Raw genomic sequence first — 24147 nt, forward strand, 5'->3', positions numbered from 1 at the left:
AACATAATTAAGTAAAAGCCCTTCAAACATTACAATTTTTGCATCCGCAAACTTAGTGTGGTGATAAACCTGAGGAAGATAGTTTTAGAACCATAAGTCGGGCTATACTGTCTTTCTTCAATAAGAATGGGATTTCAAGTATTGTGGGCATGACTAGTTGCTATGGAAAAATGTCTAACTCAGTAATGATAGAACACAATGACAATATACTCACTTTAGAGAAAAAAAAATTCTCAGACGTATTCAACCTCTTCATGTGTTGACATGTTGACATGCAATATCAGCTCCCCTTGTATTCAGGAGACCAACATTGTTGGTTTCCATTTCTTAGAGACCCAGAGTCAATTCTGATTGATGTATGTTACATTTTATAGTGTAGGGTTGTCCAGAAACGGGACAACCCCTTTGAAAATACCAGAGAACACTGCTGCTATAGCCACAATTTGCTACGATGGAGCATATATTGACATTGGCTCATTATAGTAGGTGGCCTATATGACCTCCTAGAGGTCTACTGGGTATATGATGGTGAGTGATGTTATAGTAATCAGAACTTATCTTAGGAGACACAATATGACTTCAAATGTGGATTTAGGAATAGCATGAGCTTGGCCTCAGACATATTGTATAAATGCAATACGTGCAACCGCACATTATTTAACCCCTTCCCGTCGCAGGCATTTTTCAAATTTTCATTTTAATTTTTTCCTCCACATATTCTTATAGCCAGAACTTTTTTCTTTTTCTGTGAATATAAGTAGCCGTATAAGGGCTTGATTTTTGTGGGATGAGTTGCAGTTTTTTATGGCACCATTTCTTATACCATATAATGTACTGGGAAACGGGCAACAAATCCTTGGTGGGGTGGAATGGAAAAAAAACACTGATTCCTTTATAGTTTTTGGGTTTCTATGGCATTTACCGTGCGGTAAAAAAGACATGTTAACTTTATTCTGCGGGTCAATACGATTATGGCGATACTAAATTTATATAGTTTTTTTTATGATTTAACCCTTCACAAAGAAAAGATGAATTGTTAAGCATAACATTTGTTTTGTGTCACCATATTCTGAAAGCCATAACATTTTTATTTTTCCGTTGATTGAGCGGTATAACGTCTTATCTTTTGTGGAGCGAGTTGTCGTTTGTATTCTTACCATTTTGGGCTAAATTTGAGTTTTTGATCACTTTTTATTCCAATTATTGTGGGAGATGACGTGACCAAAAAAATAGCAATTCTGTCGTTTTATTTTCATTTTCTTCTGACTACGTTCACCATGTGGGTTAAATAATGTTATATTGTGATAGGTCAGACTTTTACTATTATGTTTACGATTTATTTATTTTTTTACAATGCTTTAGGAATTAGGAAAAGTTTTTTTTCTAACATTTTTTTTGTACATAAAAAAAACCTTTAGGCCTTATTCACACGAGCGTTTGCGTATTGCGCGCGCAAAAAACGCCGCGTTTTTGCGCGTTGCAGTTGCGTGTGTCATCAGTATGTGCTGCGTGGCTGCGTGATTTTCACGCATATGCCATGCTTATGACACGCGGTTTTGACGTTTAGAAAAATAAATGAAGGAAGTGCTTTTATTTTTTCCTTCATTTCTTTATCTACTGTTGCGCGAATCATGCGCGTCACACGGAAGTGCTTCTGTGTGCCGTGCGTGATTTTCACGCACCCATTGACTTCAATGGGTGCGTGATGCGCAAAAAACGGCCAAGTATAGGACATGTCGTTAGTTTTATGCAGCGGACGCACGCTGCGTGAATATCACGGACTGTCCATTCACTAACATAGGTCCGTGAAACGCGCGTGAAAATCGGACGTAATACACGTTCGTGTGAATAAGGCCTTATTTTACTTTATTCTTTCATGAGTTATTTATGGTGCACCACCATATTATAGGTGTCAGGTCCGAGCATTCCTAGATGAACAGTCTCCTGGAAAGTGGATTGGTCGTCGTGGGCCAGTTGAATGGCCCGCTAGGTCTCCCGATCTGACCCCCTTAGACTTTTATCTTTGGGGTCATCTGAAGGCAATTGTCTATGCTGTGAAGATACGAGATGTGCAGCAACTGAAACTACGGATACTGGAAGCCTCTGCTAGCATTTCTTCTGTGGTGTTGCTATCAGTGTGTGAAGAGTGGGAGAAGAGGGTTGCATTGACAATCCAACACAATGGGCAGCACTTTGAACACATTTTATAAGTGGTCAGAAACTTGTAAATAACTCATGAAAGAATAAAGTAACGTTAAAACCAAGCACACCATTGTTTTTCTTGTGCAATTCTCGATAAGTTTGATATGTCACATGACCCTCTTCCCATTGAAAAAACTAAAGTTGGATACAAAATGGCCGACTTCAAAATGTCCGCCATGGTCAACACCTAGCTTGAAAAGTTTCCCCCCTCCCATATACGAATGTGCCACAAACAGGAAGTTGATATAACCAACCATTCCCATTTTATTTAGGTGTATCCATATAAATGGCCCACCCTGTACAATCTCCACTTATCATTGCGTCTGAGACCAAAGAGGGTCTCATCACTGAAGAGTATAGACCCCCCATTCCAACCTCCATTGCTTTCTTGCTGTGCACCATAATAGCCTTTGAGAGAAGTGGCGTGTGGTCAATGGAAAACATGTAGCTGGACGTATGGCGCATAGCCCAATGTCGTGCAAACACCTTCTGATGGTTTGTGTCGACACTGGTTGCCGCCCTAGGCTTGGGATGTGAATAGTGCTGACATCTCGGCCTAGGCGAGTAGTGATCTGCCGGAGTGATGAACCAAGGTCTCTCAGTTCAAGGCTTCTGTCCCTTTTAGTTTGTGACAAGTGGCGATAACTGACTCGTCGACGAATAGGAGGCATCACACAATCATCCCGCACCACGCAATTTGATTTTTAAGGTTTTATGTGGATGAAAAATGTTGCTTTCAATCTGGTTTCTATGCCCCCCCTCCACATGCCACAGATTGGTTATAGGTGCTGGAAAATGTGATAATTTGAAGATCTAAGCAACATATGCTACTTCCTCGATTTGTATAACCTTACGGCTCGTCCTTCTTGGTGTTGTAATTTCAATATTGAGGAGTGTATTTTAGTAATCAATTCTGCTCAAACTCATATTCTTTATAATGGCGCTATAAAATGTACACACTAACAATGCAGTCACATAGAGAGTACACTTGAATAATGGCATCATACATACTGTACACATAAATAACACCATTATATACTGTACACATAAATAACGCCAGCATATACTGGGAGGTGAGGGGGCTGTATAGCACAGTCTACAACGGGAAGGTGGGGGCTGTATGGCACTGTCTACAAGGAGGAGGTGGGGGCTGTATGGCACTGTCTACAAGGGGGAGGTGGGGGGCTGTATAGCACAGTCTACAACGGGAAGGTGGGGGCTGTATGGCACTGTCTACAAGGGAGAGCTGGGGGGCTATATGGCACTGTCTACAAGGGGGAGGTGGAGATCTGTGTGACACTATCTACAATGGGGAGGTCGGGGGCTATATGAAACTTTCGACAGGGGGCACTATCTAAAAGGGGGGGCTGTGTGTGGGACCCAGGGGAGGGTAGGGAGGGTCGGTGAAACCCCCCAGTCAATAGTTTACTATGGGGCCAGTGTTTCCTAGTTACGCGCTTGGCTCTCGCACCAGCGATGCACTGAGACTGAGACATGACGTGTCACGTGACAATGCAACGAGTGTGTCACATGCAGCGCTGGGGCCAGAACAGAGAGGGACTCAGGAAAACCCGGATGAGTGGTGAGTAAAATCAACCACCGCTCGGTTCCCGGGTCTCCAGGCTGCATTAATTTATACATAATTATTAAATTACACAGTGGCAAAGTGGGTGTATAGGGAGCTGTATAAAGTGCGGGATGGACATAATTATACTGTGTGACAGTGGGGGTAGCCTTTATATTGTGTGTGGGGTGGCATAATGGGGCATTATTTATACAATGTGGGGGTCACAATGGGGCACTATACTGTGTAGGGGCAACTAAGGGTACATTATACTGTGTAGGGGTACTACAGGGGGCAATATACTGTGTGGGCACACTTAGAGGACAAAATACTGTGTCCTTAAAGGGATTATAATATATTACATTATTGAATATTATTAATATACTGGTGGGGGTCACTAAAGGGGCATGTATGGGGGCAATATATTATGTGGGGGCACTTAGGGGACATAATACTGTGTGGGGGCAATAAAGGGCATTATAATGTGGGGGGCATTATACTTTTTTATGGGAATTTTTTTTATAATGGGATGGGGCGCCAACATTTTTTTTCTCACGAGGCGCCATCTATCCTAAAGTCTGCCCTGAACATGCCGCACACGCGCCATTCAAACCAGGTCATGGTGTCCCGTTTTGATGGGACAAATTATGCAACATGTTACACTAGCGACAGAGCCAGCCCTACAACTCATCAGGTTCGTACTCCATCACAATTATTTTTTATTTGACAAAGACATATATCTGCAATGTATGGGAAGCGCTATGGGTAGCAAAATGTCACCACAATATGCTGACCTGTTCATGGCCAAACTAGAGGAAGAGTTTTTATCAACTTGCGCAACTAAACCTCTGGCATGTTTCCGGTACATGGATGACCTGTTGATAATCTGGACAGGCTCTGAACATGAACTGCTTTCTTTCCATAAAAACTTCAACAAGTTCCATCCAACCATCAAACTCACTCTCAACTACTGTACATCTCAGATACATTTCCTGCACATGACCATATACATGGGAAACAATACCATACAAACAACAATCTACCATAAACCTAGAGGCCGTCCAGCATATCTGAGATGGAACAGCTTCCATCCGAGACAAAGAAATCCATCATCTACAGCCAGGCTCTGCGATACATACGAATCTGTTCAGACAGTGAAGACAGAAAGCAACACCTGCTATCACTGAGGAATACAATCCTACAACAGGGATACCATCCACGGATTATAGATGATCAGATCTACAGAGCCACAAGAATCCCAAGTGGCAATCTTCTGGAGTACAAAAAGAAGGAAGACAACAGCAGGGCGCCCCTAGTGGTCATATACAACCCCCACATGAACTTCTTGAGGAAAATTGCTGCTGATCTCCAACCTGTATTCAACAAAGACAATAAACTGAAGGAAATATTCCCGGATTTACCTCTCCTTGCATACAAACAGCCACCAAACCTGAGGAATCTCCTGGTCAGAAGTCCCTCTCACCACCATCAGAGACTGGCACTTTTCCTTGCAACAGTAGAAAATGCAAGACCTGCACCAACATCTTATCATCAAACACCATCCAGATACCAAACACGCAGCAGGACTATAAAATCACTGGCACGTTCTCCTGTACATCCTCCAATGTAGTGTACATGATCCTGTGTACAAGGTGCATCAATAAAGGAATCTACATTGGAGAAACAAAACAAAAACTACAAACCAGAATGAATCTTCACAGACATACAATAAAACAGGAGGTGGATACACCCGTGGGAAAACACTTCTCTGGACCTGATCACACTTTGGCAGATTGAAAAGTCCTAATACTAAAGGGTCATTTTAAAAACAACAGAGAAAGAAAAATTTGGGAGTTCAAGATGATGATAAAATTCCAGTCATTGACACAAGGCCTCAATCTAACACCAGGATTTATGAGCCACTACATGGACACACGTCACATCCCCCATCAGACTGATTCCAGATGCCTTATCTCCTAAGTCATCACCCCTATAACCTCAGCTTTATGGCCCCGGCTTATCTTAATGATGTATCACCTCATGTACTAATTGTCTTTGTGTAACATCTAAATGTTGTGCTTTTTTCTAAGTCATTTATTTGTAAACTAGCCTGAAGAAGGGGCCTCTGTGCTCTGAAAGCCGCATATAGAACTTCTATGGTTAGCCAATAAAGGTATCGTACCTTCTATACTTTTGTCTTTTTTGACACAAAGGTATTTAACATTGCATACAGTCAATTCTGAAAGAACTGCTTAGATCAGTTCATTGCCATTTGTTATTGGGGAGCAAGAACTGGTGCAAGATTCCCCTCTACAGGGAAACTGCATTGTTAGCGAGCAAGATGGTGGAGAGTGGGTCCAAGAGTCATGGAAAGTGTGCGGAAAGGGAAATAAACACTAGACCCTTCTATTCTGGGTGGCAAAACAAGACCACATAATAGGGGGCCCAGTTTTATCTTTGCTATGGGACCCCCTCTCTTGTATTTACGCCACTCTCTTCTATTCAGGGGTCTGGGAAAGCTCTGACGGTAGACACATTGATTGTCACCCAGCTTCCCCAGGAACAGAAATAGGGGAAATAAAGTATTACACGCTGCCTATTGAAATGACTAGACCGTCCTGTGTAATTTATGGACAGGCCAGGTCCACCAGAGATAGAGACGCTCTTTGTAGCCACTTGCTGCTCTGGCTAATAGACTGGGGTCTTCAATAAGGGACTCCCTTTTATTAACCCACCACTGCCTGCATGTGTAAGGTCTATGGATAAAACATAGTAAGACACGACGTGACGTTATACAATGGACTTGAGTTACTTTATTACAGGGATTATTATGTCTCAGTGACCGGCTCTATGTAACTCTTCTCTTCCCAGACTCCCTTTCCACTCACCCTGCATCTGGTCTGACTCCTGAAAAAAAATCCCCATAGGGTTAATATCAACACATTCTGTAGGGACAGTAGGCGAGGTATATAAAGAGCTGTAATTCCTTCATATATAGAGAACAGGAGACCAGACAAGATGAGGTGAGAGCAGATCACACACAGTGGGGGCCGGGAGGGGATTACACTGGAATACTATTATAATAGAACATAATATAATATAATATAGGACAATATATATCATGATATGTTATATGCAATGCAGAATAGATAGATAGATAGATAGATAGATAGATAGATAGATAGATAGATAGATAGATAGATAGAGAGAGAGAGAGAGATAGATAGATAGATAGATAGATAGATAGATAGATATGAGATAGATAGATAGATAGATAGATAGATAGATAGATAGATAGATAGATAGATAGATAGATAGATAGATAGATAGATAGATAGATAGATAGATAGATAGATAGATAGATAGACAGATAGATAGATAGATAGATAGATAGATAGATAGATAGATAGATAGATAGATAGATAGATAGATAGATAGATAGATAGATAGATAGATAGATAGATAGATAGATAGATAGATAGATGATAGATAGATAGATAGATGATAGATAGATAGATAGATAGATAGATAGATAGATAGATAGATAGATAGATAGATAGATAGATAGATAGATAGATAGATAGATAGATAGATAGATAGATAGATAGATAGATAGATAGATAGATAGATAGATAGATAATTGAACCATTTTTGAGATAGATAGATAGATAGATAGATAGATAGATAGATAGATAGATAGATAGATAGATAGATAGATAGATAGATAGATAGATAGATAGATAGATAGATAGATAGATAGATAGATAGATAGATAGATAGATAGATAGATAGATAGATGATAGATAATTGAACCATTTTTGAGATAGATAGATAGATAGATAGATAGATAGATAGATTTCTTTCTCTTCCAAGAATAAAGAAGGATCACAATACACAATATGGGCCTCCACAGATCTTTATATGGCCCTAGTGACAACCCTTATAGGCACTGCCATAACAGTCACCTGACATATGTTAGCTATATGGTGGCCCACATGACCATTTTTTAACTGTTTCTTTCTTTGTGACCACAGGTTGAGGATTCACTTCTACAGAACCTTCTGGTACCTCATTCTCTCCTCACCAGTTTCCTATTCCTCCAGTCCAAGCTGTCATCTGCGTAGTTCCAGTCTTTCTGGAATATTTCAGACTGGGGATATTTTAATAGGAGCTGTGATCCCCTTCCATACAAATAGATTATCCCCAAACCTAACCTTCACAGAAGCCCCGTCCCCGGACACTTGCACCATGTAAGACTCTTTGACCTTTTTATTGTTATATTTAAGTACTTTTTTATTCCACAATAGCTACTATTTGGTCTGGTTTTCTCCTACAGGTTTTTTGTAGAATGCTTCCAACTATTTCAGGCCGTAAGATTCGCTTTGGAAGAAATTAATGAAAGTCACGATCTTCTCCCCAATATTACATTGGGCTACCATGCGTTGGACTCCTGCTGTATCCTGCCCAGGGAGGTAGAAGGAACTTTATGGATGATCTCAGGCAAGAGCCATGCAGTGCCCAATTATCGTTGCCAAGAAAAGCCAACACTTGCCGGAGTTCTTGGTCACTCAACGTCTTCTTATTCCATTCTGATGGCCCAAGTGTTGGGATTATATAGATATCCCCAGGTATGTGTAACGTTGCTGTATAATAATACAGGCTGTCTGGCAAAAGTGCTTCCACCGTCAGTCCTGGGGATGGCTACTCTGTTCAGCAGAGTCTAAGGAACTCCTCTAGATAGGTGATAAATGTTCTTAGTGGGGAAACCCCATTAACACTGCACCCATAGAAATCTATGTGCCCATACTGTACCTCCGTATGCCACTGCGTTCTTACAGAATTCAGAAGAAACAAAATTATGGCATGTTCCATTGGTGTAAGCACTATACGGGGTCTCACCAAGTGCCTATATGGTACCGTAGGGACTTCATGTGGCACCACAATAGTCTCCATGCACACAGCTCTGTCATGTTTATGAGGCCTTAGGTCTGTAGGCAACAGCCATCAGCAATAATTAGCATGCCTTCTTTATGGATCTTCTGTATGTTTTACATAATTACAATGTACTGGTTGAGCTAATTCAAATAATTTATTATTATTTTTCTATATATCTTTTACAGATCAGCCATTTCTCCACCAGCGCCCTTCTAAGTAACCGGGCCCAGTTCCCGTCTTTTTTCAGGACTGTACCTAGTGATCACTTCCAGTCAAAGGGTCTCGCTCAACTAGTTTTGCATTTTGGATGGACCTGGGTGGGCTTGGTGGGTGTTGGAAATGAATACGGCCAGCAAGGAATTCAGGTCATCAAGCAAGAAATCCTCAACTCTGGAGCTTGCGTGGCTTTCACAGAATTTATCCTACTCGATCAGGATGATAAGTCTTCACCACACATCGCTCAAGTTATCAAAGAGTCAACTGCTAAGGCCGTGGTTCTATTCTCCACAGCTGTCTACCTTGCTCCACTTTTAAATGAGATGGTCAAACAAAAAGTCACCGGTAAGGTGTTTGTGGCCAGTGAAGCTTGGGCTATCTCAACGTTTCTGTTGAATAAAAAATATTCTGCTCTACTCTCAGGCTCCATTGGATTTGCCTTCCATAGTTCAACAATTCCTAGATTTAAGGATTATCTCAGCAATGTTGACCCACTAAATAATCCTGCAGGATTATTGACCAAAATATTCTGGGAAAATACATTTGGATGCCAGTTTGTAGAGCGCTCGGACTATGACATAGTTACTAACTTGTGTACCGGAAATTAAAGTCTTCTTGGTGTTGACAATCCCTATACTGATGCCTCCAATTTAAGAGGTCCCGTCAATATTTATTCTTCAGTTCATGTGATAGCTAAGTCTTTACATGAACTTCAGATGTGTCAGCCAGGGAAAGGACCATTTTATGGTGGGACTTGTGCAGATATCCTCAATTTCAAACCATGGCAGGTAGGAATCTTGTAGATCATGAGTAGAGATGAGCGAATGTCCCAAAATTAGTTTTGGGTCCAATCCAATTGAATTGGGTCAATTCAGTCTGAATTAATTAGTTTCAAATCGCAATTTCCCCGATTGCCCTAAAAACTCATGTCTGATGTATTTTAGGACTATATACAACCCCCTTTCAAGCTCTTTAATGCCGAGCGCGCATCCCCCTATACCCCTTATCTTTAGCTGTGCTAGAGGGAAGGCCTCATAACAGAAACAAAATAGGTTATCTGCCCTTCCGGGGTAGGTTTTGCAAGCTTCAGCCCATCGGTGGCAATCCTCCTTCAGTGTACATTCATTTAAAGAACAATTGGCACATTGAATTGAAACTTATTTTACTCAGTGTGCTCTGTGTGGCATTTTGTCAGTAATAATGTAAATATTTTGTACATTTATTTACCTTTTTGGCACTTTTCCAAGGCTTTTACCTACTTCAAGAGGCAGCTGCTTTTCTCACCTTTTGGGAGGTTCAGCTACTTGTCTGCTTGTGTCTAACCCTGTACAAACTGCAATGTAAAATGATCAGGCTCTTCTCACTCATGGACTGTCACTCTATGATGCAAGATCAAGAAGAAAGAATATTTATTATCGCTCTGATGAGTTAATAAAGCAGTGGCTCATACCCACTCTTGACATGACCAAATCAAGTGGGCTATAGAAACAGAGATTTGGTCATAAATAGATGAGATGCATTATTTATGCTTGTCTGAGTAGAGCAGTGGTAGTCAACCTAGCCATAAAGAGGGCCAAGGGCTGCACATCAAAGTCTGTGTCCCAAGTTTGCGACAGAAAGAAAGCCGCTCATACCTAGTCAAACTCCATTGTATTCTATGCTCGATCTGAAAATAGGTGCGCTCACTTCATCCCTAGACTATAATGTAGGGTGACTGCACATGTACACTACCGTTCAAAAGTTTGGGGTCACCCAGACAATTTTGTGTTTTCCATGAAAACTCACACTTATATTTATCAAATGAGTTGCAAAATGACTAGAAAATATAGTCAAGACATTGACAAGGTTAGAAATAATGATTTTTATTTGAAATAATAATTTTCTCCTCCAAACTTTGCTTTCGTCTTGGAATGCTCCATTTGCAGCAATTACAGCATTGCAGACCTTTGGCATTCTAGCTGTTAATTTACTGAGGTAATCGGGAGAAATTTCACCCCATGCTTCCAGAAGCCCCTCCCACAAGTTGGATTGGCTTGATGGGCACATCTTGCATACCATACGGTCAATTTGCTCCCACAACAGCTCTATGGGGTTGAGATCTGGTGACTGTGCTGGCCACTCCATTACAGATAGAATACCAGCTGCCTGCTTCTTCCCTAAATAGTTCTTGCATAATTTGGAGGTGTGCTTTGGGTCATTGTCCTGTTGTAGGATGAAATTGGCTCCAATCAAGCACTGTCCACAGGGTATGGCATGGCGTTGCAAAATGGAGTGATAGCCTTCCTTATTCAAAATCCCTTTTACCTTGTACAAATCTCCCACTTTACCAGCACCAAAGCAACCCCAGACCATCACATGACCTCCACCATGCTTGACAGATGGCGTCAGGCACTCTTCCAGCATCTTTTCAGTTGTTCTGCGTCTCACAAATGTTCTTCTGTGTGATCCAAACACCTCAGACTTCGATTTGTCTGTCCATAACACTTTTTTCCAATCTTCCTCTGTCCAATGTCTGTGTGCTTTTGCCCATATTAATCTTTTCCTTTTATTAGCCAGTCTCAGATATGGCTTTTTCTTTGCCACTCTGCCCTGAAGGCCAGCATACCGGAGTCGCCTCTTCACTGTAGACGTTGACACTGGCATTTTGCGTGTAGTATTTAATGAAGCTGCCAGTTGAGGACCTGTCAGGCGTCTATTTCTCACACTAGAGACTCTAATGTACTTGTCTTGTTGCTCAGTTGTGCAGCGGGGCCTCCCACTTCTTTTTCTACTCTGGTTAGAGCCTGTTTGTGCTGTCCTCTGAAGGGAGTAGTACACACCGTTGTACGAAATCTTCAGTTTCTTGGCAATTTCTCGCATGTAATAGCCTTCATTTCTAAGAACAAGAATAGACTGTCGAGTTTCACATGAAAGCTCTCTTTTTCTAGCCATTTTGAGAGTTTAATCGAACCCACTAATGTAATGCTCGAGATTCTCAACTAGCTCAAAGGAAGGTCAGTTTTATAGCTCCTCTAAACAGCAAAACTCTTTACAGCGGTGCTAACATAATTGCACAAGGGTTTTCAAGTGTTTTCTAATCATCCATTAGCCTTCTAACACCGTTAGCAAACACAATGTACCATTAGAACACTGGAGTGATGGTTGCTGGAAATGGGCCTCTATACACCTATGTAGATAATTGCATTAAAAACGAGACGTTTGCAGCTAGAATAGTCATTTAGCACATTAACAATGTATAGAGTGTATTTCTGATTAATTTAATGTTATCTTCATTGAAAAAAACCTGTGCTTTTCTTGCAAAAATAAGGAAATTTCTAAGTGACCCTAAACTTTTGAACGGTAGTGTATTTCCCCTTCTTTGTCTCGAAAATAGACATAGGACCCCTGTTCTCTGTGTCGTGGGGGGGGGGGGGCAATTATTTGGACTTCCACTAAATACTTGTAGCAGGACATATATTGATATGTCATAAAAATGTATTGTGGGACTATCTCCTAAGTAGTGCTGGTAATGTCCAAGCGTTAGAAAGTTATCTTCTAGGGTTTGGTATTGTATGTTACAGTACAAAGCTCTGTGCTCACCATCTGCTACCCGGCTGAATTGTGTACTAAACACTCTGTACACTATACAGATGGATAGGGGAGTAAGGGGCCACAAGAAGAGCCACCTGGGAGTCACATGCAGCCTCATGGTCCAAACCCTGTTTTTGTTCCAACAGCTGACACATTACATACAAAATGTCCATGTCGAACTAAGCAATGGAAGAGAGGTCTTCTTTGACGGAAACGGAGATGTCCCGGCCTTGTATGATCTTGTTAACTGGCAGATTGGAGGTGATGGGGTCATGAAGCATGTCAGAGTAGGAAGCTACGATACTGCAGCCACTGATGGAAACATCTTTAATATCGATAGCAATAAAGTAGTCTGGCCTTCAGGAAACCACCAGGTAAAGTATGTAGTGGACGTAGACCCAACACCTTCCATGTTGGCAGGATTTCACTGGTTATTTACATTCTATATAAAGGTTCCACCGTCTGTCTGCAGTCAGAGTTGTCCTCTGGGCTTCAGAAAAGTTATCAATCAAGGAGAACCTGCCTGTTGTTTCCAGTGCATCACATGCCCCCAAGGTGAAATCTCGAATTAAACAAGTAAGCGCTAGTGTATTATGCAGTTCTGTAGCAGTTTATAGTATGCCCCTCTATTAGACACTTTGTGGAGCACAATATAATTCGCATCACTGAAGCACCTCCATATACATAGGAAGCCAATGAAAAACACATGTAGATGTGGACCTGGTCAGATTTAAACAACCGTAGGTAGTCTATACATTTTGATTTAGGGAGGTCAGCTGATCACATGTTGAATTAGAATGCATGTTAAATGGCACAATTTTACAGTATGCATATAAATATAACTTATCCTGTGCTGATCCTGAGTTACAGCCTATATTACACTCCAGAGCTGCACTCACTATTCTGCTGGTGAAGTCACTGTGTAGATACATTACATTACTTATCCGGTACTGATCCTGAGTTACATCCTGTATTATACTCCAGAGCTGCACTCACTCTTCTGCTGGCGGTGTCACTACATACATACATTACATTAATTGTCCTGTACTGATCCTGAGTTACATCCTGTATTATACTCCAGAGCTGCACTCACTATTCTACTGGAGGGGTCACTGAATACATACATTACATTACTTATGCTGTACCGATCCTGAGTTTCTGCCTGTATTTCCTTTGTTTAGACTCGGTTGATTGTCTAAAATGTCTTTGGAATTTGTGGCCAAATCACAGGAAAGACAGATGTGTACCAAAGAACACGGAATACCTGTCCTATGAAGATATGTTGGGATCCACCTTGGCCGCTATCAGTGCAATCTCGGGTATCATTCCCACCTCTATTTTGGGTCTCTTCATACATAGGAAGAACACTCCCATAGTGAGAGCCAACATCTACGCCTTAAGTTGTCTTCTTCTGGTGTCTCTTTCTTTGTGTTTTCTGTGCTCTCTAGTGTTTATTGGTTATCCGAAGCCTGAAACTTGTATCCTTAGACAGGCTGTCTTTGGTATGACTTTTGCCTTTTGTATTTCTTGTATGTTGGCTAAAACTATTATGGTTGTTTTTGCTTTTATGGCCACCAAGCCCGGCACCAGCCTGAGGAAATGGACGAAACCTCAAGTGTCCTACATAATAGTTTCCTTTTGCTCTTTCATCCAGTTTCTCGTATGTGTATTTTGGATGACTTTGGAATACAATATAAAAACACAGCCTGGAGTTCTTATAATTGAATGCAATGAGAACTCTATGATTGCCTTCTGGTCCATGCTGGGGTATCTTGGTTTCCTCGCCACCATCAGTTTCATTGTGGCCTTCTTGTCTCGGAGTCTTCCAGATAGTTTCAATGAAGCTAAGTTCATTACGTTTAGTATGTTGGCCTTCCTTAGTGTCTGGATATCCTTCATCCCAGCATCTCTAAGTGCTCGTGGGAAGTACACAGTAGCTATGGAGATCTTTGCCATCTTGGCATCCAGTTGGGCTCTTGTCATCTGTATGTTTCTTCCCAAATGTTTCATCATATTGTTTAGACCTGACATGAACTCAAGGGATCATCTGACTATTGGAAAAAACAAAGGTCGGATGTAGAGGGGGAACAATGTTTGGATATAGGAGTCAAAAATAGGGTTTAAAGGTCTAAGGCTATGTTCACAGCTATCGACTATGTCCTATAATTTACATCCCGATAGATCCCATTAAGGTTCTGTGTGTCACAAAATTTTCTCAAAATGTATCTGATGTCGTTGTGGTCATCTAGGATGGACAGAAGAACTTACAGTCAATGGGACAATGCAATGAAGGGATGTGAACAATAATTCTTTATTCAACCAAAAAAGACGATTTGCGAAACTGATCCCAATAATTCTGAAGGGATTCGGATTTGACCAAAATCACATCAGTTGTGGTCCACCATTGTGATGAATGTTGTTGAGCAGTGGACAATTAAAATGAGCAAAATTTCAGTACATTGCATGCAGCCTGCCCGGCACTCAGCCCATCTATCAACCATTGAGACAAATTCTGTAATTTATGACGTCCATTATTTTTTATTCATCGTCCCACAGATTACAATGTTAGAAAGGGGTTTTCCTACCAAGGTAAGTGCTGGCCTGTCACTAGGATATACCAACACTGACACTTATTGATCATCGGAGTCCAATGCTGGTACCAGTAATTTGTAGAATGAAGAATCAACAATGTAGACCCTTCAAATTTTCTCCGCTCTAAGTCGAGGGAACAAGATGAAGTTGTCAAGGTCTCCGTGTTCTGGAAAATGTGGGGATCCCAGTGGTTGGACTACAAATGATCAGTAATGATGGTCAATCCAAGAGACATGTCTTCACCTACCATGGTGGGGAAAACCCCTTTTTTTTCTCATCTATAGAAATGCTCTGCTCTGCTACATCTTTATATTTAACCTATTATTCAAAAGCTATGTTTTTTGAGCCACAGCATGGAAAAATTTGTTTTCCAGTCCCACAAGTCTTCCAAGTTGCCGAGCTCTCAATTTGTGAAAGCTAGCGAGCTCCAGAAAAGAGTTCATACCAAACTCTGCCTCATCCAATTTTCCTCCCCGTGTTCACTGCTAAAGTTCAGCACAATCTTCTACCCCCTTATTGACTTAGCTGGACATTGTCAAAGAGGTAAAATTGGGTTGTGTCCCCTTCATCCTAGTCATCAGTGGGGGTCTCAGGACACACACCAATCCGATATTGATATCTAAGCTTTATACCATAAAAGTCTATTGTGAGAAAATCTTTTTTGATTACTGGTGCCACCTTCTGGTCCCGCGATTTGGCCAATGTTTGGCTATGCTGCGGCTGAACATCCCAATGATGTGGTGTAATTGCTGAGTAGTGCGGTCTTGCAATGCTCATTTTTGTCTGTGCGTTTTTTGCAGCTTTATATCAAAAACTGTGCAGATTTGCAAAAAAAAAATTGCATGCTTAAGTAGATTTAGGCTGCTTATCCACACATTGACAAACCATGGATGCTAAGAGTGACTTCATCCTAAATGTGAAACCATTGACGCATTTAAAGAAAACGCTTTGCAATCTAATCATAGCTGCAGTGTAAATCATGAGGGAGGGATAGTACAGCAGCCTGAGCTTCTGATGAGATAGGAAAGACATTTTAGATTCTGTAGCTCATCCGGTGCCACTGACCATAATAGGCAGCATCTTTGGTGACCTTCTTGATGTTGAGTTTCATCCATGTTTTTACACAATCCAAAGATCAGAACATTGACAAATCCCTCCGATTTTAGGTTTGCATTTGAAGGGGAACCATAAGGGAGACATGGGAGCTGCAGTTGAATGGTTGTGCAGCTGGCCAATCAGTTTCACCATTCAAGCCAACAAATGGCTGGACGAAGACTGAGGACTGAGATACGGAAACATTCAGGAGACTTTGTTTTTGTTTTTTTGGGTCAATCTTATAAAAATTAAATAATAAACATAAGATCCAGTATGTTCTTTCATGTAATATGTATCTGTTCATGTCCCTACACTGGTATATATAAATCTCTGTTGATTTAGGATGGCACGGTGGATGTGTAGATGTGGTCATGGGTTCCATAACCTTTGAATTGAGTGATCTTCTCATGTTCCTGTGGGTTGACTACTGCACTCTAAACACATGACTGGGTTATCTGACTTCTTATGAGACTGAAGCTAGAGTATGCCTGAGCCTCAGATAAGAAAATTCTGGGTACTGATGGTAATGAATAAACTATTTGTATAGTGCTGCCAACTATGTTTTCTATAAACAATGGAAGAAAAATTATAATAAAGATTCAGTTGGACCAATCCCATTATTGTTGTGGTAGAAGTTGATGTCATTCCAATGAGTCTTATCAGTGCAAGGTTTTTCTTCGGTGTCTCCCAATGTACCACAATGGAGACTGCCACATCCTCTTCTCCTCTTTTCCTCTAGGTTTAGGGTAATTGCTCTGTGTTTAGGGGTGCCCCATATGGGGGAGGCCCTTTAACTGGACTGGGGAACGCCCAAGCAGGAGGTTCCCTCAGTGATCGGGCAGAGCAATTTCTGCCCTTCATTGATCTCTGCAGTAAGTGAACAGGAAGCTGGACATGATTTTAAAGTGAAGAAGCAGGAGCCTCTGTAAACCACTGCTTGTCACCAAGTATTAACCTATCTACTGCTCTTGACAACCAGGGAACGGGGAATCCATCCTTCCATTGCCCTAGGGCACTAAATAAGCAGCCATTTACCCCTCCACTACCCCAGATGAGAGAACTGGACATTAAGACCTTTACATCACACTACCCTAGACAATCAAAGAAGCAGCCATCAACAACTTCACTACCCTATACCACCAGGGAACCAAGCTCAGTACATAAATACAGCACTAGACCCAAGTTAAGTACATAAATACAGCACCAGACCCAAACTCAGTATATATATATATATATATATATATATATATATATATATATGTATATATACATATATATATATATATATATATATATATATATATATATATATATATATACAGCACCAGAACCAAGCTTAGTACATAAATACAGCACCAGACCCAAACTCAGTATATATATATATATATATATATATATATAGATACAGCACCAGAACAAAGCCTAGTACATAAATACAGCACCAGAACAAACTCAGTACTTAAACACAACACTAGAACAAAGCTTAGTACATAAATACAGCACCAGAACCAAGCTCAGTACATTAATACAGCACTAGAACAAAGCTCAGTACATGTATACAGCCACAGACAAAGCTTAGTACATAGATACTGCCCCAGAACCAAGTTCAGTACATAAATACAGCACCAGAACAAACTCAGTACATATATACAGCACCAGAACAAAGCTTGGTACATATTTCCAGCAACAGAACTAAGCTGACTACATATATACAGCACCAGAAGAAAGCTCAGTACATATATACAGCACCAGAACAAAGCTCACTACATATGTACAGCACCAGAACCAACCTCAGTACATATATGGAGCATCAGAATCAAGCTTGCTGCATAGATTTAGTACGAGAACCAAGCCTAGTGCATAGATATGGCCACAGAACCGAGGTTACGCATTAAATAAGGTAACAGAATCAAACATACTATAGATACAGTAACAGAATCATACCTAGTACATAGATATGGTGCCAGCTTACTGCATGTATACGGTAATATAATCCTTCTTACTGTGTAAATAAACAACTAGAATGAAGAAACTATAAACCTAGAGATATCACACACACAAAACAAACACAATAACCTTAGGAGTAAGAGAGGAGCAGTGTCTTTATTGCATGCGAGTGGAGAAGAGTGGGTCCATTGGGGGTTCTTTGGCCTACATAGTTACACTATATTGTTGTATTGAGTCTGGCTCTACTGGTGGCATCAATGTACATCAGCTGACACTTATATTGTGGATGCTCCTTAGGCCTGGTTCACATTACATTAATTTCCTGCCTTTGTGCGGTAGCGATATATCCCACTGTATAGGCAGACTGTGGGATACATCACCTGAACTTCCCAAACAGAGCTAAACTTAAAGCGCTGTGCCAGGGGAAACCACTGACATCACTTTCCATATATTGACAGTGACGTTAGGAGTTACAATGCTGGAGACCCTATATCATATATGGACAGTGAAGTCAGGAGCGTTAAAATACTGGAAACCCCGGCCAGAGTGTCGGCTGGCCATGGATTCCACTCCTAACAAAGCCCCTAATGTCACTGTCCATATATAGACAGTGATGTCAGAGGCTCCTAAAGTTCTGAAGTCTGCGCCCAGAGTACTTCTGATGCTCTGAACTCTGTAGTTGGAACCCCTTTACATCACTTTCCATATATAGACGGTGATGTCAGGAGCTTCTCATGGACCGGAATCAAGGGCCAGAGCACTTCTGATTTTCTGGATGGGGACTCCATAGTTGAAAGCCCCTGACATCACTGTCCATATATGGACAGTGACATCAGGAACTTCCCCAGGGTCAGAATCCCCTGACCTAGTGCTACCTTATGCTCTTCCCAGAAACTCTGATCTCTCTCGTTTAACCCTTTGTATGCTGCATTCAAGGCTGATCACAACATGAGAAGGGAGACTAAAGGGGAACCCCACTTTGATTGCATCACAGGGAATTTCTGTGACACAATCAAATTCCACATCTTGTATAGGCAGACAGCTCAGGGTCCATTGAAGGAACCCAGGGCCATCAAACCATATTACCTGTTGTTCAGGGATACTTAAGTATGCCTTAACAACCGACTGTGTATTAGTAGTACACTGACTAAAGTACTGGTATATACAGTAAATAAATGTCTGATCATTATAATAAAAAAATAAAATTCTAATTAAATATCCTCTTTTGTGTCCAAAAAATGAAAAAAATTAAATAAAAATAGTAATGCAAAAAACGAATAAACAAAAAACATGTCTCTCACAATAAATACAGTTTATTAAATATAAGACATAAAATAATTTAGACATATTTGGTATTCCTCTGACCATAACAACTTATACAATAAATTTATCAAATATAATTTATGATAATCGGTATAACACTTAAAAAATAAATAATAATAACTGTAGTATAATTGCTTCTTTCTGCATTGCCCACAGAAAAATTAGTACAAAATAAACGCAAGAACAATTTGTCCCACAAAAAACAAGACCTTGTCCAGCTATGTTGACCAAAAAATAAAATAGTCATCACCGCCAGAATGCAAAAACAGAAAAAAAAAATCTGACCGGCAAAATGACCTGGTTCTCAATGGGTTAAATACAGATTCAGATTAGACCACAGAATAAGTACAGACTCAAGACCAAATCCCAGAATAAATTCAGACCCCAGACTGTACCCTAAACTGTTTTCAAACCTCAAACCAGACCCTGCAGTTACTTACCTCTCCTCACTACCACAGCACGTAGTCACTTCACTCTCAGGTGCCGCCTCACACTACGTCCTGATGCTGGGATCGGGCAAACCCTTCCTCTGGCCCAGTGTCAGAACGTTGTGTGAGGCAGCACCTTGGAGTGAGAAGGATTACGCACAGCATAGGAGAGGAATGGTGAGGATCAGTACGCAGAGCTTCGCAGATTTGCTCGCTCTTCCGGGAGGCAGGGAGTTCTCCCCTTTTTTATTGAAGTTTTCCGACATTCTCGGAAAGAAGTCAGCAATTTTTGAGTTCTGGATAAAATATTCCGCTAAGATAAAATTTGGGTTTAGCATGTGTCATCTAGATATTTTTTTTTTATTACTAATTAAAACCAGATAATGAAACATATTCTATTATTCTAATCTGTATTTTATTTTGTAATTGCAGATTTTATTTATCCTATTTTCTGTACATGATTATGGGGGCAGCTATTTTTCTTAATCTACTGCTCTACTCTATTAACAGTAGTTTAGTGATCTGCTTTACAGCAGCCACATGCACCACAGGAAACTAGTGTAGAGGGTTGACTCATTAACTTCTATAGGAAACTTTTATGTGCATGCTCTGTGACCCCTACAGAGGTTACCTAGTTACATAGTTACATAGTTACATAGTTAGTACGGTTAAAACAGACACATGTCCATCAAGTTCAACCAAGGGAAAGGGAAAAGGGAAGGGAAAAATTTGTACACATAGGAGCTGATATTTTTTTGTTCTTTTTTGCAGCCATCTACTGTCCCTGCTGTGACGGCTCCTGCGGTGACTATTCCATAGTTTCACAGTTCTCACAGTAAAGAAGGCTTGTCGCTTATGCAGATTAAACCTTTTTTGAGTGCCCCTTGTTTTTTAAGGGGGTTTTACATGGAACAGGATTTCATGATATTTTTTGTATGTGCCATTCATATATTAATATAAGTTAATCGTGTCCCCCCCTTAGTGGTCTCTTTTCAAGGCTAAATAGATTTAATTATTTTAATCTTTCCTCATAACTTAGATTCTCCATGCCCCTAATTAGCTTCGTTGTTCTTCTTTGTACTTTTTCAAACTCCAGGGCATCCTTTCTATGAACTGGAGCCCAGAACTGAACTGGATATTCTAGATGAGGCTTCACTAATGCTTTGTAAAGTGGTAATATTAAATCCCTGTTCCGCGAGTCCATGCCTCTTTTAATACACGACAATATCCTGCTAGCCTTTGAAGCAGCTGATTGACATTGCATGCTGTTATTTCGTTTATGATTTACAAGTACACCCATATACTTCTCAACAAGTGACTCCCCCAGTGTAGCTCCCCCTAGGACATATGATGCATGCAGATTGTTGGTACCCAGATACAGAACTTTACATTTATCGACATTAGACATCAATTGCCAAGTGGATGCCCAAACACTCAGTGCGTCCAAATCAGCTTGCAATTTACGAACATCTTCCATAGACTGAACAATATTACATAGCTTGATGTCATCTGCAAAAATAGAAATAGTGCTATTAATCCCATCCTATATATCATTAATAAATAAGTTAAATAATAATGGTTCCAGCACGAAACCCTGGGGTACACCACTTATAACCGGGGACCATTCAGAGTAGGAATCATTGACCACAACTCTCAGTCTTTGAGCCAATTCTCAATCCAATTAAAAACTCTTCTTTCTAAACCTATAGTCCTAAATTTACCAATTAGGCATCTATGAATGACAGTGTCAAATGCATTTTGCAAAGTCCAAAAACACTATATTCACAGCGGCCCCTCTGTCTAGGCTTCTGCTCACCTCTTCATAAAAACAAATCAGGTTGGTTTGACAATGTCTGTCCTTAGTAAAACTGTACTGGCTGTCACTTGTAATACTATTTTTTTGTCATATAATCCTGTATATAGTCCCTCAATAGCCCCTCAAACATTTTCCCCACGATGGATGTTAAGCTTACTGGTCAATAATTACCCGGGGAAGACCTAGAGCCCTTTTTGAAAATAGGCACAACATTTGCCCTGTGCCAGTCCCTTGGCACTATACCAGTCTGTCACATAGGTTTCGTGGACCCACTGGGCCGTACCACCTTGGCGGTATGGCAGCTGGCCAACAGGGCGCAGGTTAAAGTCTATAGTTTGAATAGGGTACGTGTGGCAGCTCGGACAGTAGCAAGTCAAGCTCGGCTGGGACTAGGCAGCAGGCAGACGTCAGGCGTGGTGAAGCAGGATAGGCGTGGTATACAGCACAGCACGACTCTGGCACAGCACGGCACACGACCAGGATAGCACAGAACCAGGTAACAGGATCAGGAACAGGAAAACACTAGGAGATCATCGCATAGACAAACTTAGGGTACAACATCAACACTCAGGCATAGAAGCAAGGGGCTGAACCCCTCTTATAGTCAAGGAGTTGGGGATCTTGAGGGTAGAAGGCAGCCGAAGCTTGTAGGCGACAGGGTTGATCTGCTGCAGGATCTCGAAGGGGCTGAGGAACCATGGAACAAATTTGTACGATGGCACCCTCAGTCAAAAATTCCTGGAGGACAGCTAGACCTCATGCCAGGAAGAAACTGAGTAGTTTCTCTTCTCCTTGTGTGTCCGCCTTCCGCTTCATGCCGTCGTCCGCCAGCAGAATGGAGGATCAAGTCTACTGCCAGATCTGCAGAAAGTCCCCAAAAGCCGTGTCAGCCGCTGGTACCTCAGACGTAACAGGGACCGGGAGAGGAATTTGTGGGTTTTGGCCATAGACAATAAAGAAAAGTGTCTTCTGTCTGGACTCGCTGGTGTAATCATTGTAAGAGAACTCGGCCCACGGAAGCAATTGCACCCAGTCATCATGATGCTTGGAGATGAAGTGGTGTAGGTAGTTCTCCAAATCTGATTGATCCTCTCGACCTGACCATTGGACTGAGGATGGTAGGCCGAAGAAAAGTCCAACTTTATACCTAGGAGTCCGCAGAGGACTCTCCAGAACTTCGAGGTGAACTGAACCCCCCGATCAGACACAATATGCTGCGGCAAGCCGTGCAGGCGGAAGATGTGTTGGATGAACTGAGCTGAGGTACAGAAGGAAGACCGGTCAGAGGAACAAAGTGGGCCATCTTTGAAAATCGATCCACCACCACCCAGACAGTACTACATCCGGCAGAGAGAGTCAGGTATGTAATAAAGTCCATAGCTATATGCTGCCAGGGAACATTGGACACAGGCATTGGCTGGAGCAGACCAGCAGGTCTGGAGTGAGCGACCTTGTTAGCTGCACATACTGAACAGGAAGAAACAAAGTCCATAATGTCCTTGGGCAGCGTGGGCCACCAGAAATGACAAGCAATAAGATCCCGGGTCTTACAGGCCCCCGCGTGACCTGCCAGTCTAGAGGAGTGTCCCCAGCAGAGGATTCTTCCACGATCAGCCAGACGCACAAAAGTCCTCCCTGGAGGAATGTCCCCAACTTGCAGGGGATTGACAGAGACAATGCAAGACGGATCAATAATGTTCTGTGGAATCTCCATGGTATCTTCTGTCTCAAAAGACGTGGTCAAGGCATCGGCCCTCACATTCTTATCGGCCGGGCAATAATGGAGCTCAAACTGGAACCTGGTAAATAACAGTGACCACCTGGCCTGACGAGGGTTCAGCCATTGGGCCGTCTGAAGATATGTAGGGTTTTTATGGTCCGTAAAAATCAGGATTGGATGAGCTGCGCCCTCTAGGAGATGTCTCCACTCCTCCAGAGCCAATTTAATGGCTAGTAACTCCCGATTCCAAATTGAGTAGTTGCGTTCTGTGGAAGGGTAGAGCTTAGAAAAATATCCACATACCATTGACTTGCCCTTGGAGCCTCTCTGAAACAGGAGTGCATCAGCACCGACAGAGGATGCATCCACCTCCAACGAGAACTGTAGAGAGACGTCTGGATCATGGAGGATAGAGGCTGACGTTAAGGCACTCTTCAGGCTATTGAATGCGGACTCTGCCTCAGGAGTCCACACCTTGGCATTCATGCCCTTCTTAGTGAGGTTAGAGATAGGAGAAGTCAGTGAGAAGTTTGGAATAAACTGTCTGTAGAAATTGGCGAATCCCAGAAACCGCTGTATGGCCCTCAAGCCTTGAGGGTGTGGCCATTCCAGGACAGACTTTACCTTTTCAGGATCCATCTCGAGACCTCGATTCGAGACGATGTAGCCCAGGAAGGGTAGAGCATCTTTTTCAAACACGCAATTCTCCAACATAGCGTACACACGATTCTCCAGACGA

At 41.6% G+C, this 24147-nt stretch overlaps 1 protein-coding gene across 1 annotated transcript; it reads left to right on the forward strand.

Annotated features, from left to right (window-relative positions):
- The first annotated feature begins 3632 nt into the window (after positions 1-3632).
- On the forward strand, positions 3633-14567 carry LOC142750587 (extracellular calcium-sensing receptor-like). The gene is given in 8 exon segments (XM_075859585.1): positions 3633-3784; positions 7801-8016; positions 8103-8394; positions 8887-9511; positions 9599-9705; positions 12634-12861; positions 12940-13063; positions 13669-14567. Coding segments are annotated over 8 exon segments (2643 nt in total).
- Positions 14568-24147: the final 9580 nt, after the last annotated feature.

Source organism: Rhinoderma darwinii, chromosome 3 (assembly GCF_050947455.1).
Source record: "Rhinoderma darwinii isolate aRhiDar2 chromosome 3, aRhiDar2.hap1, whole genome shotgun sequence".
Taxonomy (NCBI): domain Eukaryota; kingdom Metazoa; phylum Chordata; class Amphibia; order Anura; family Rhinodermatidae; genus Rhinoderma; species Rhinoderma darwinii.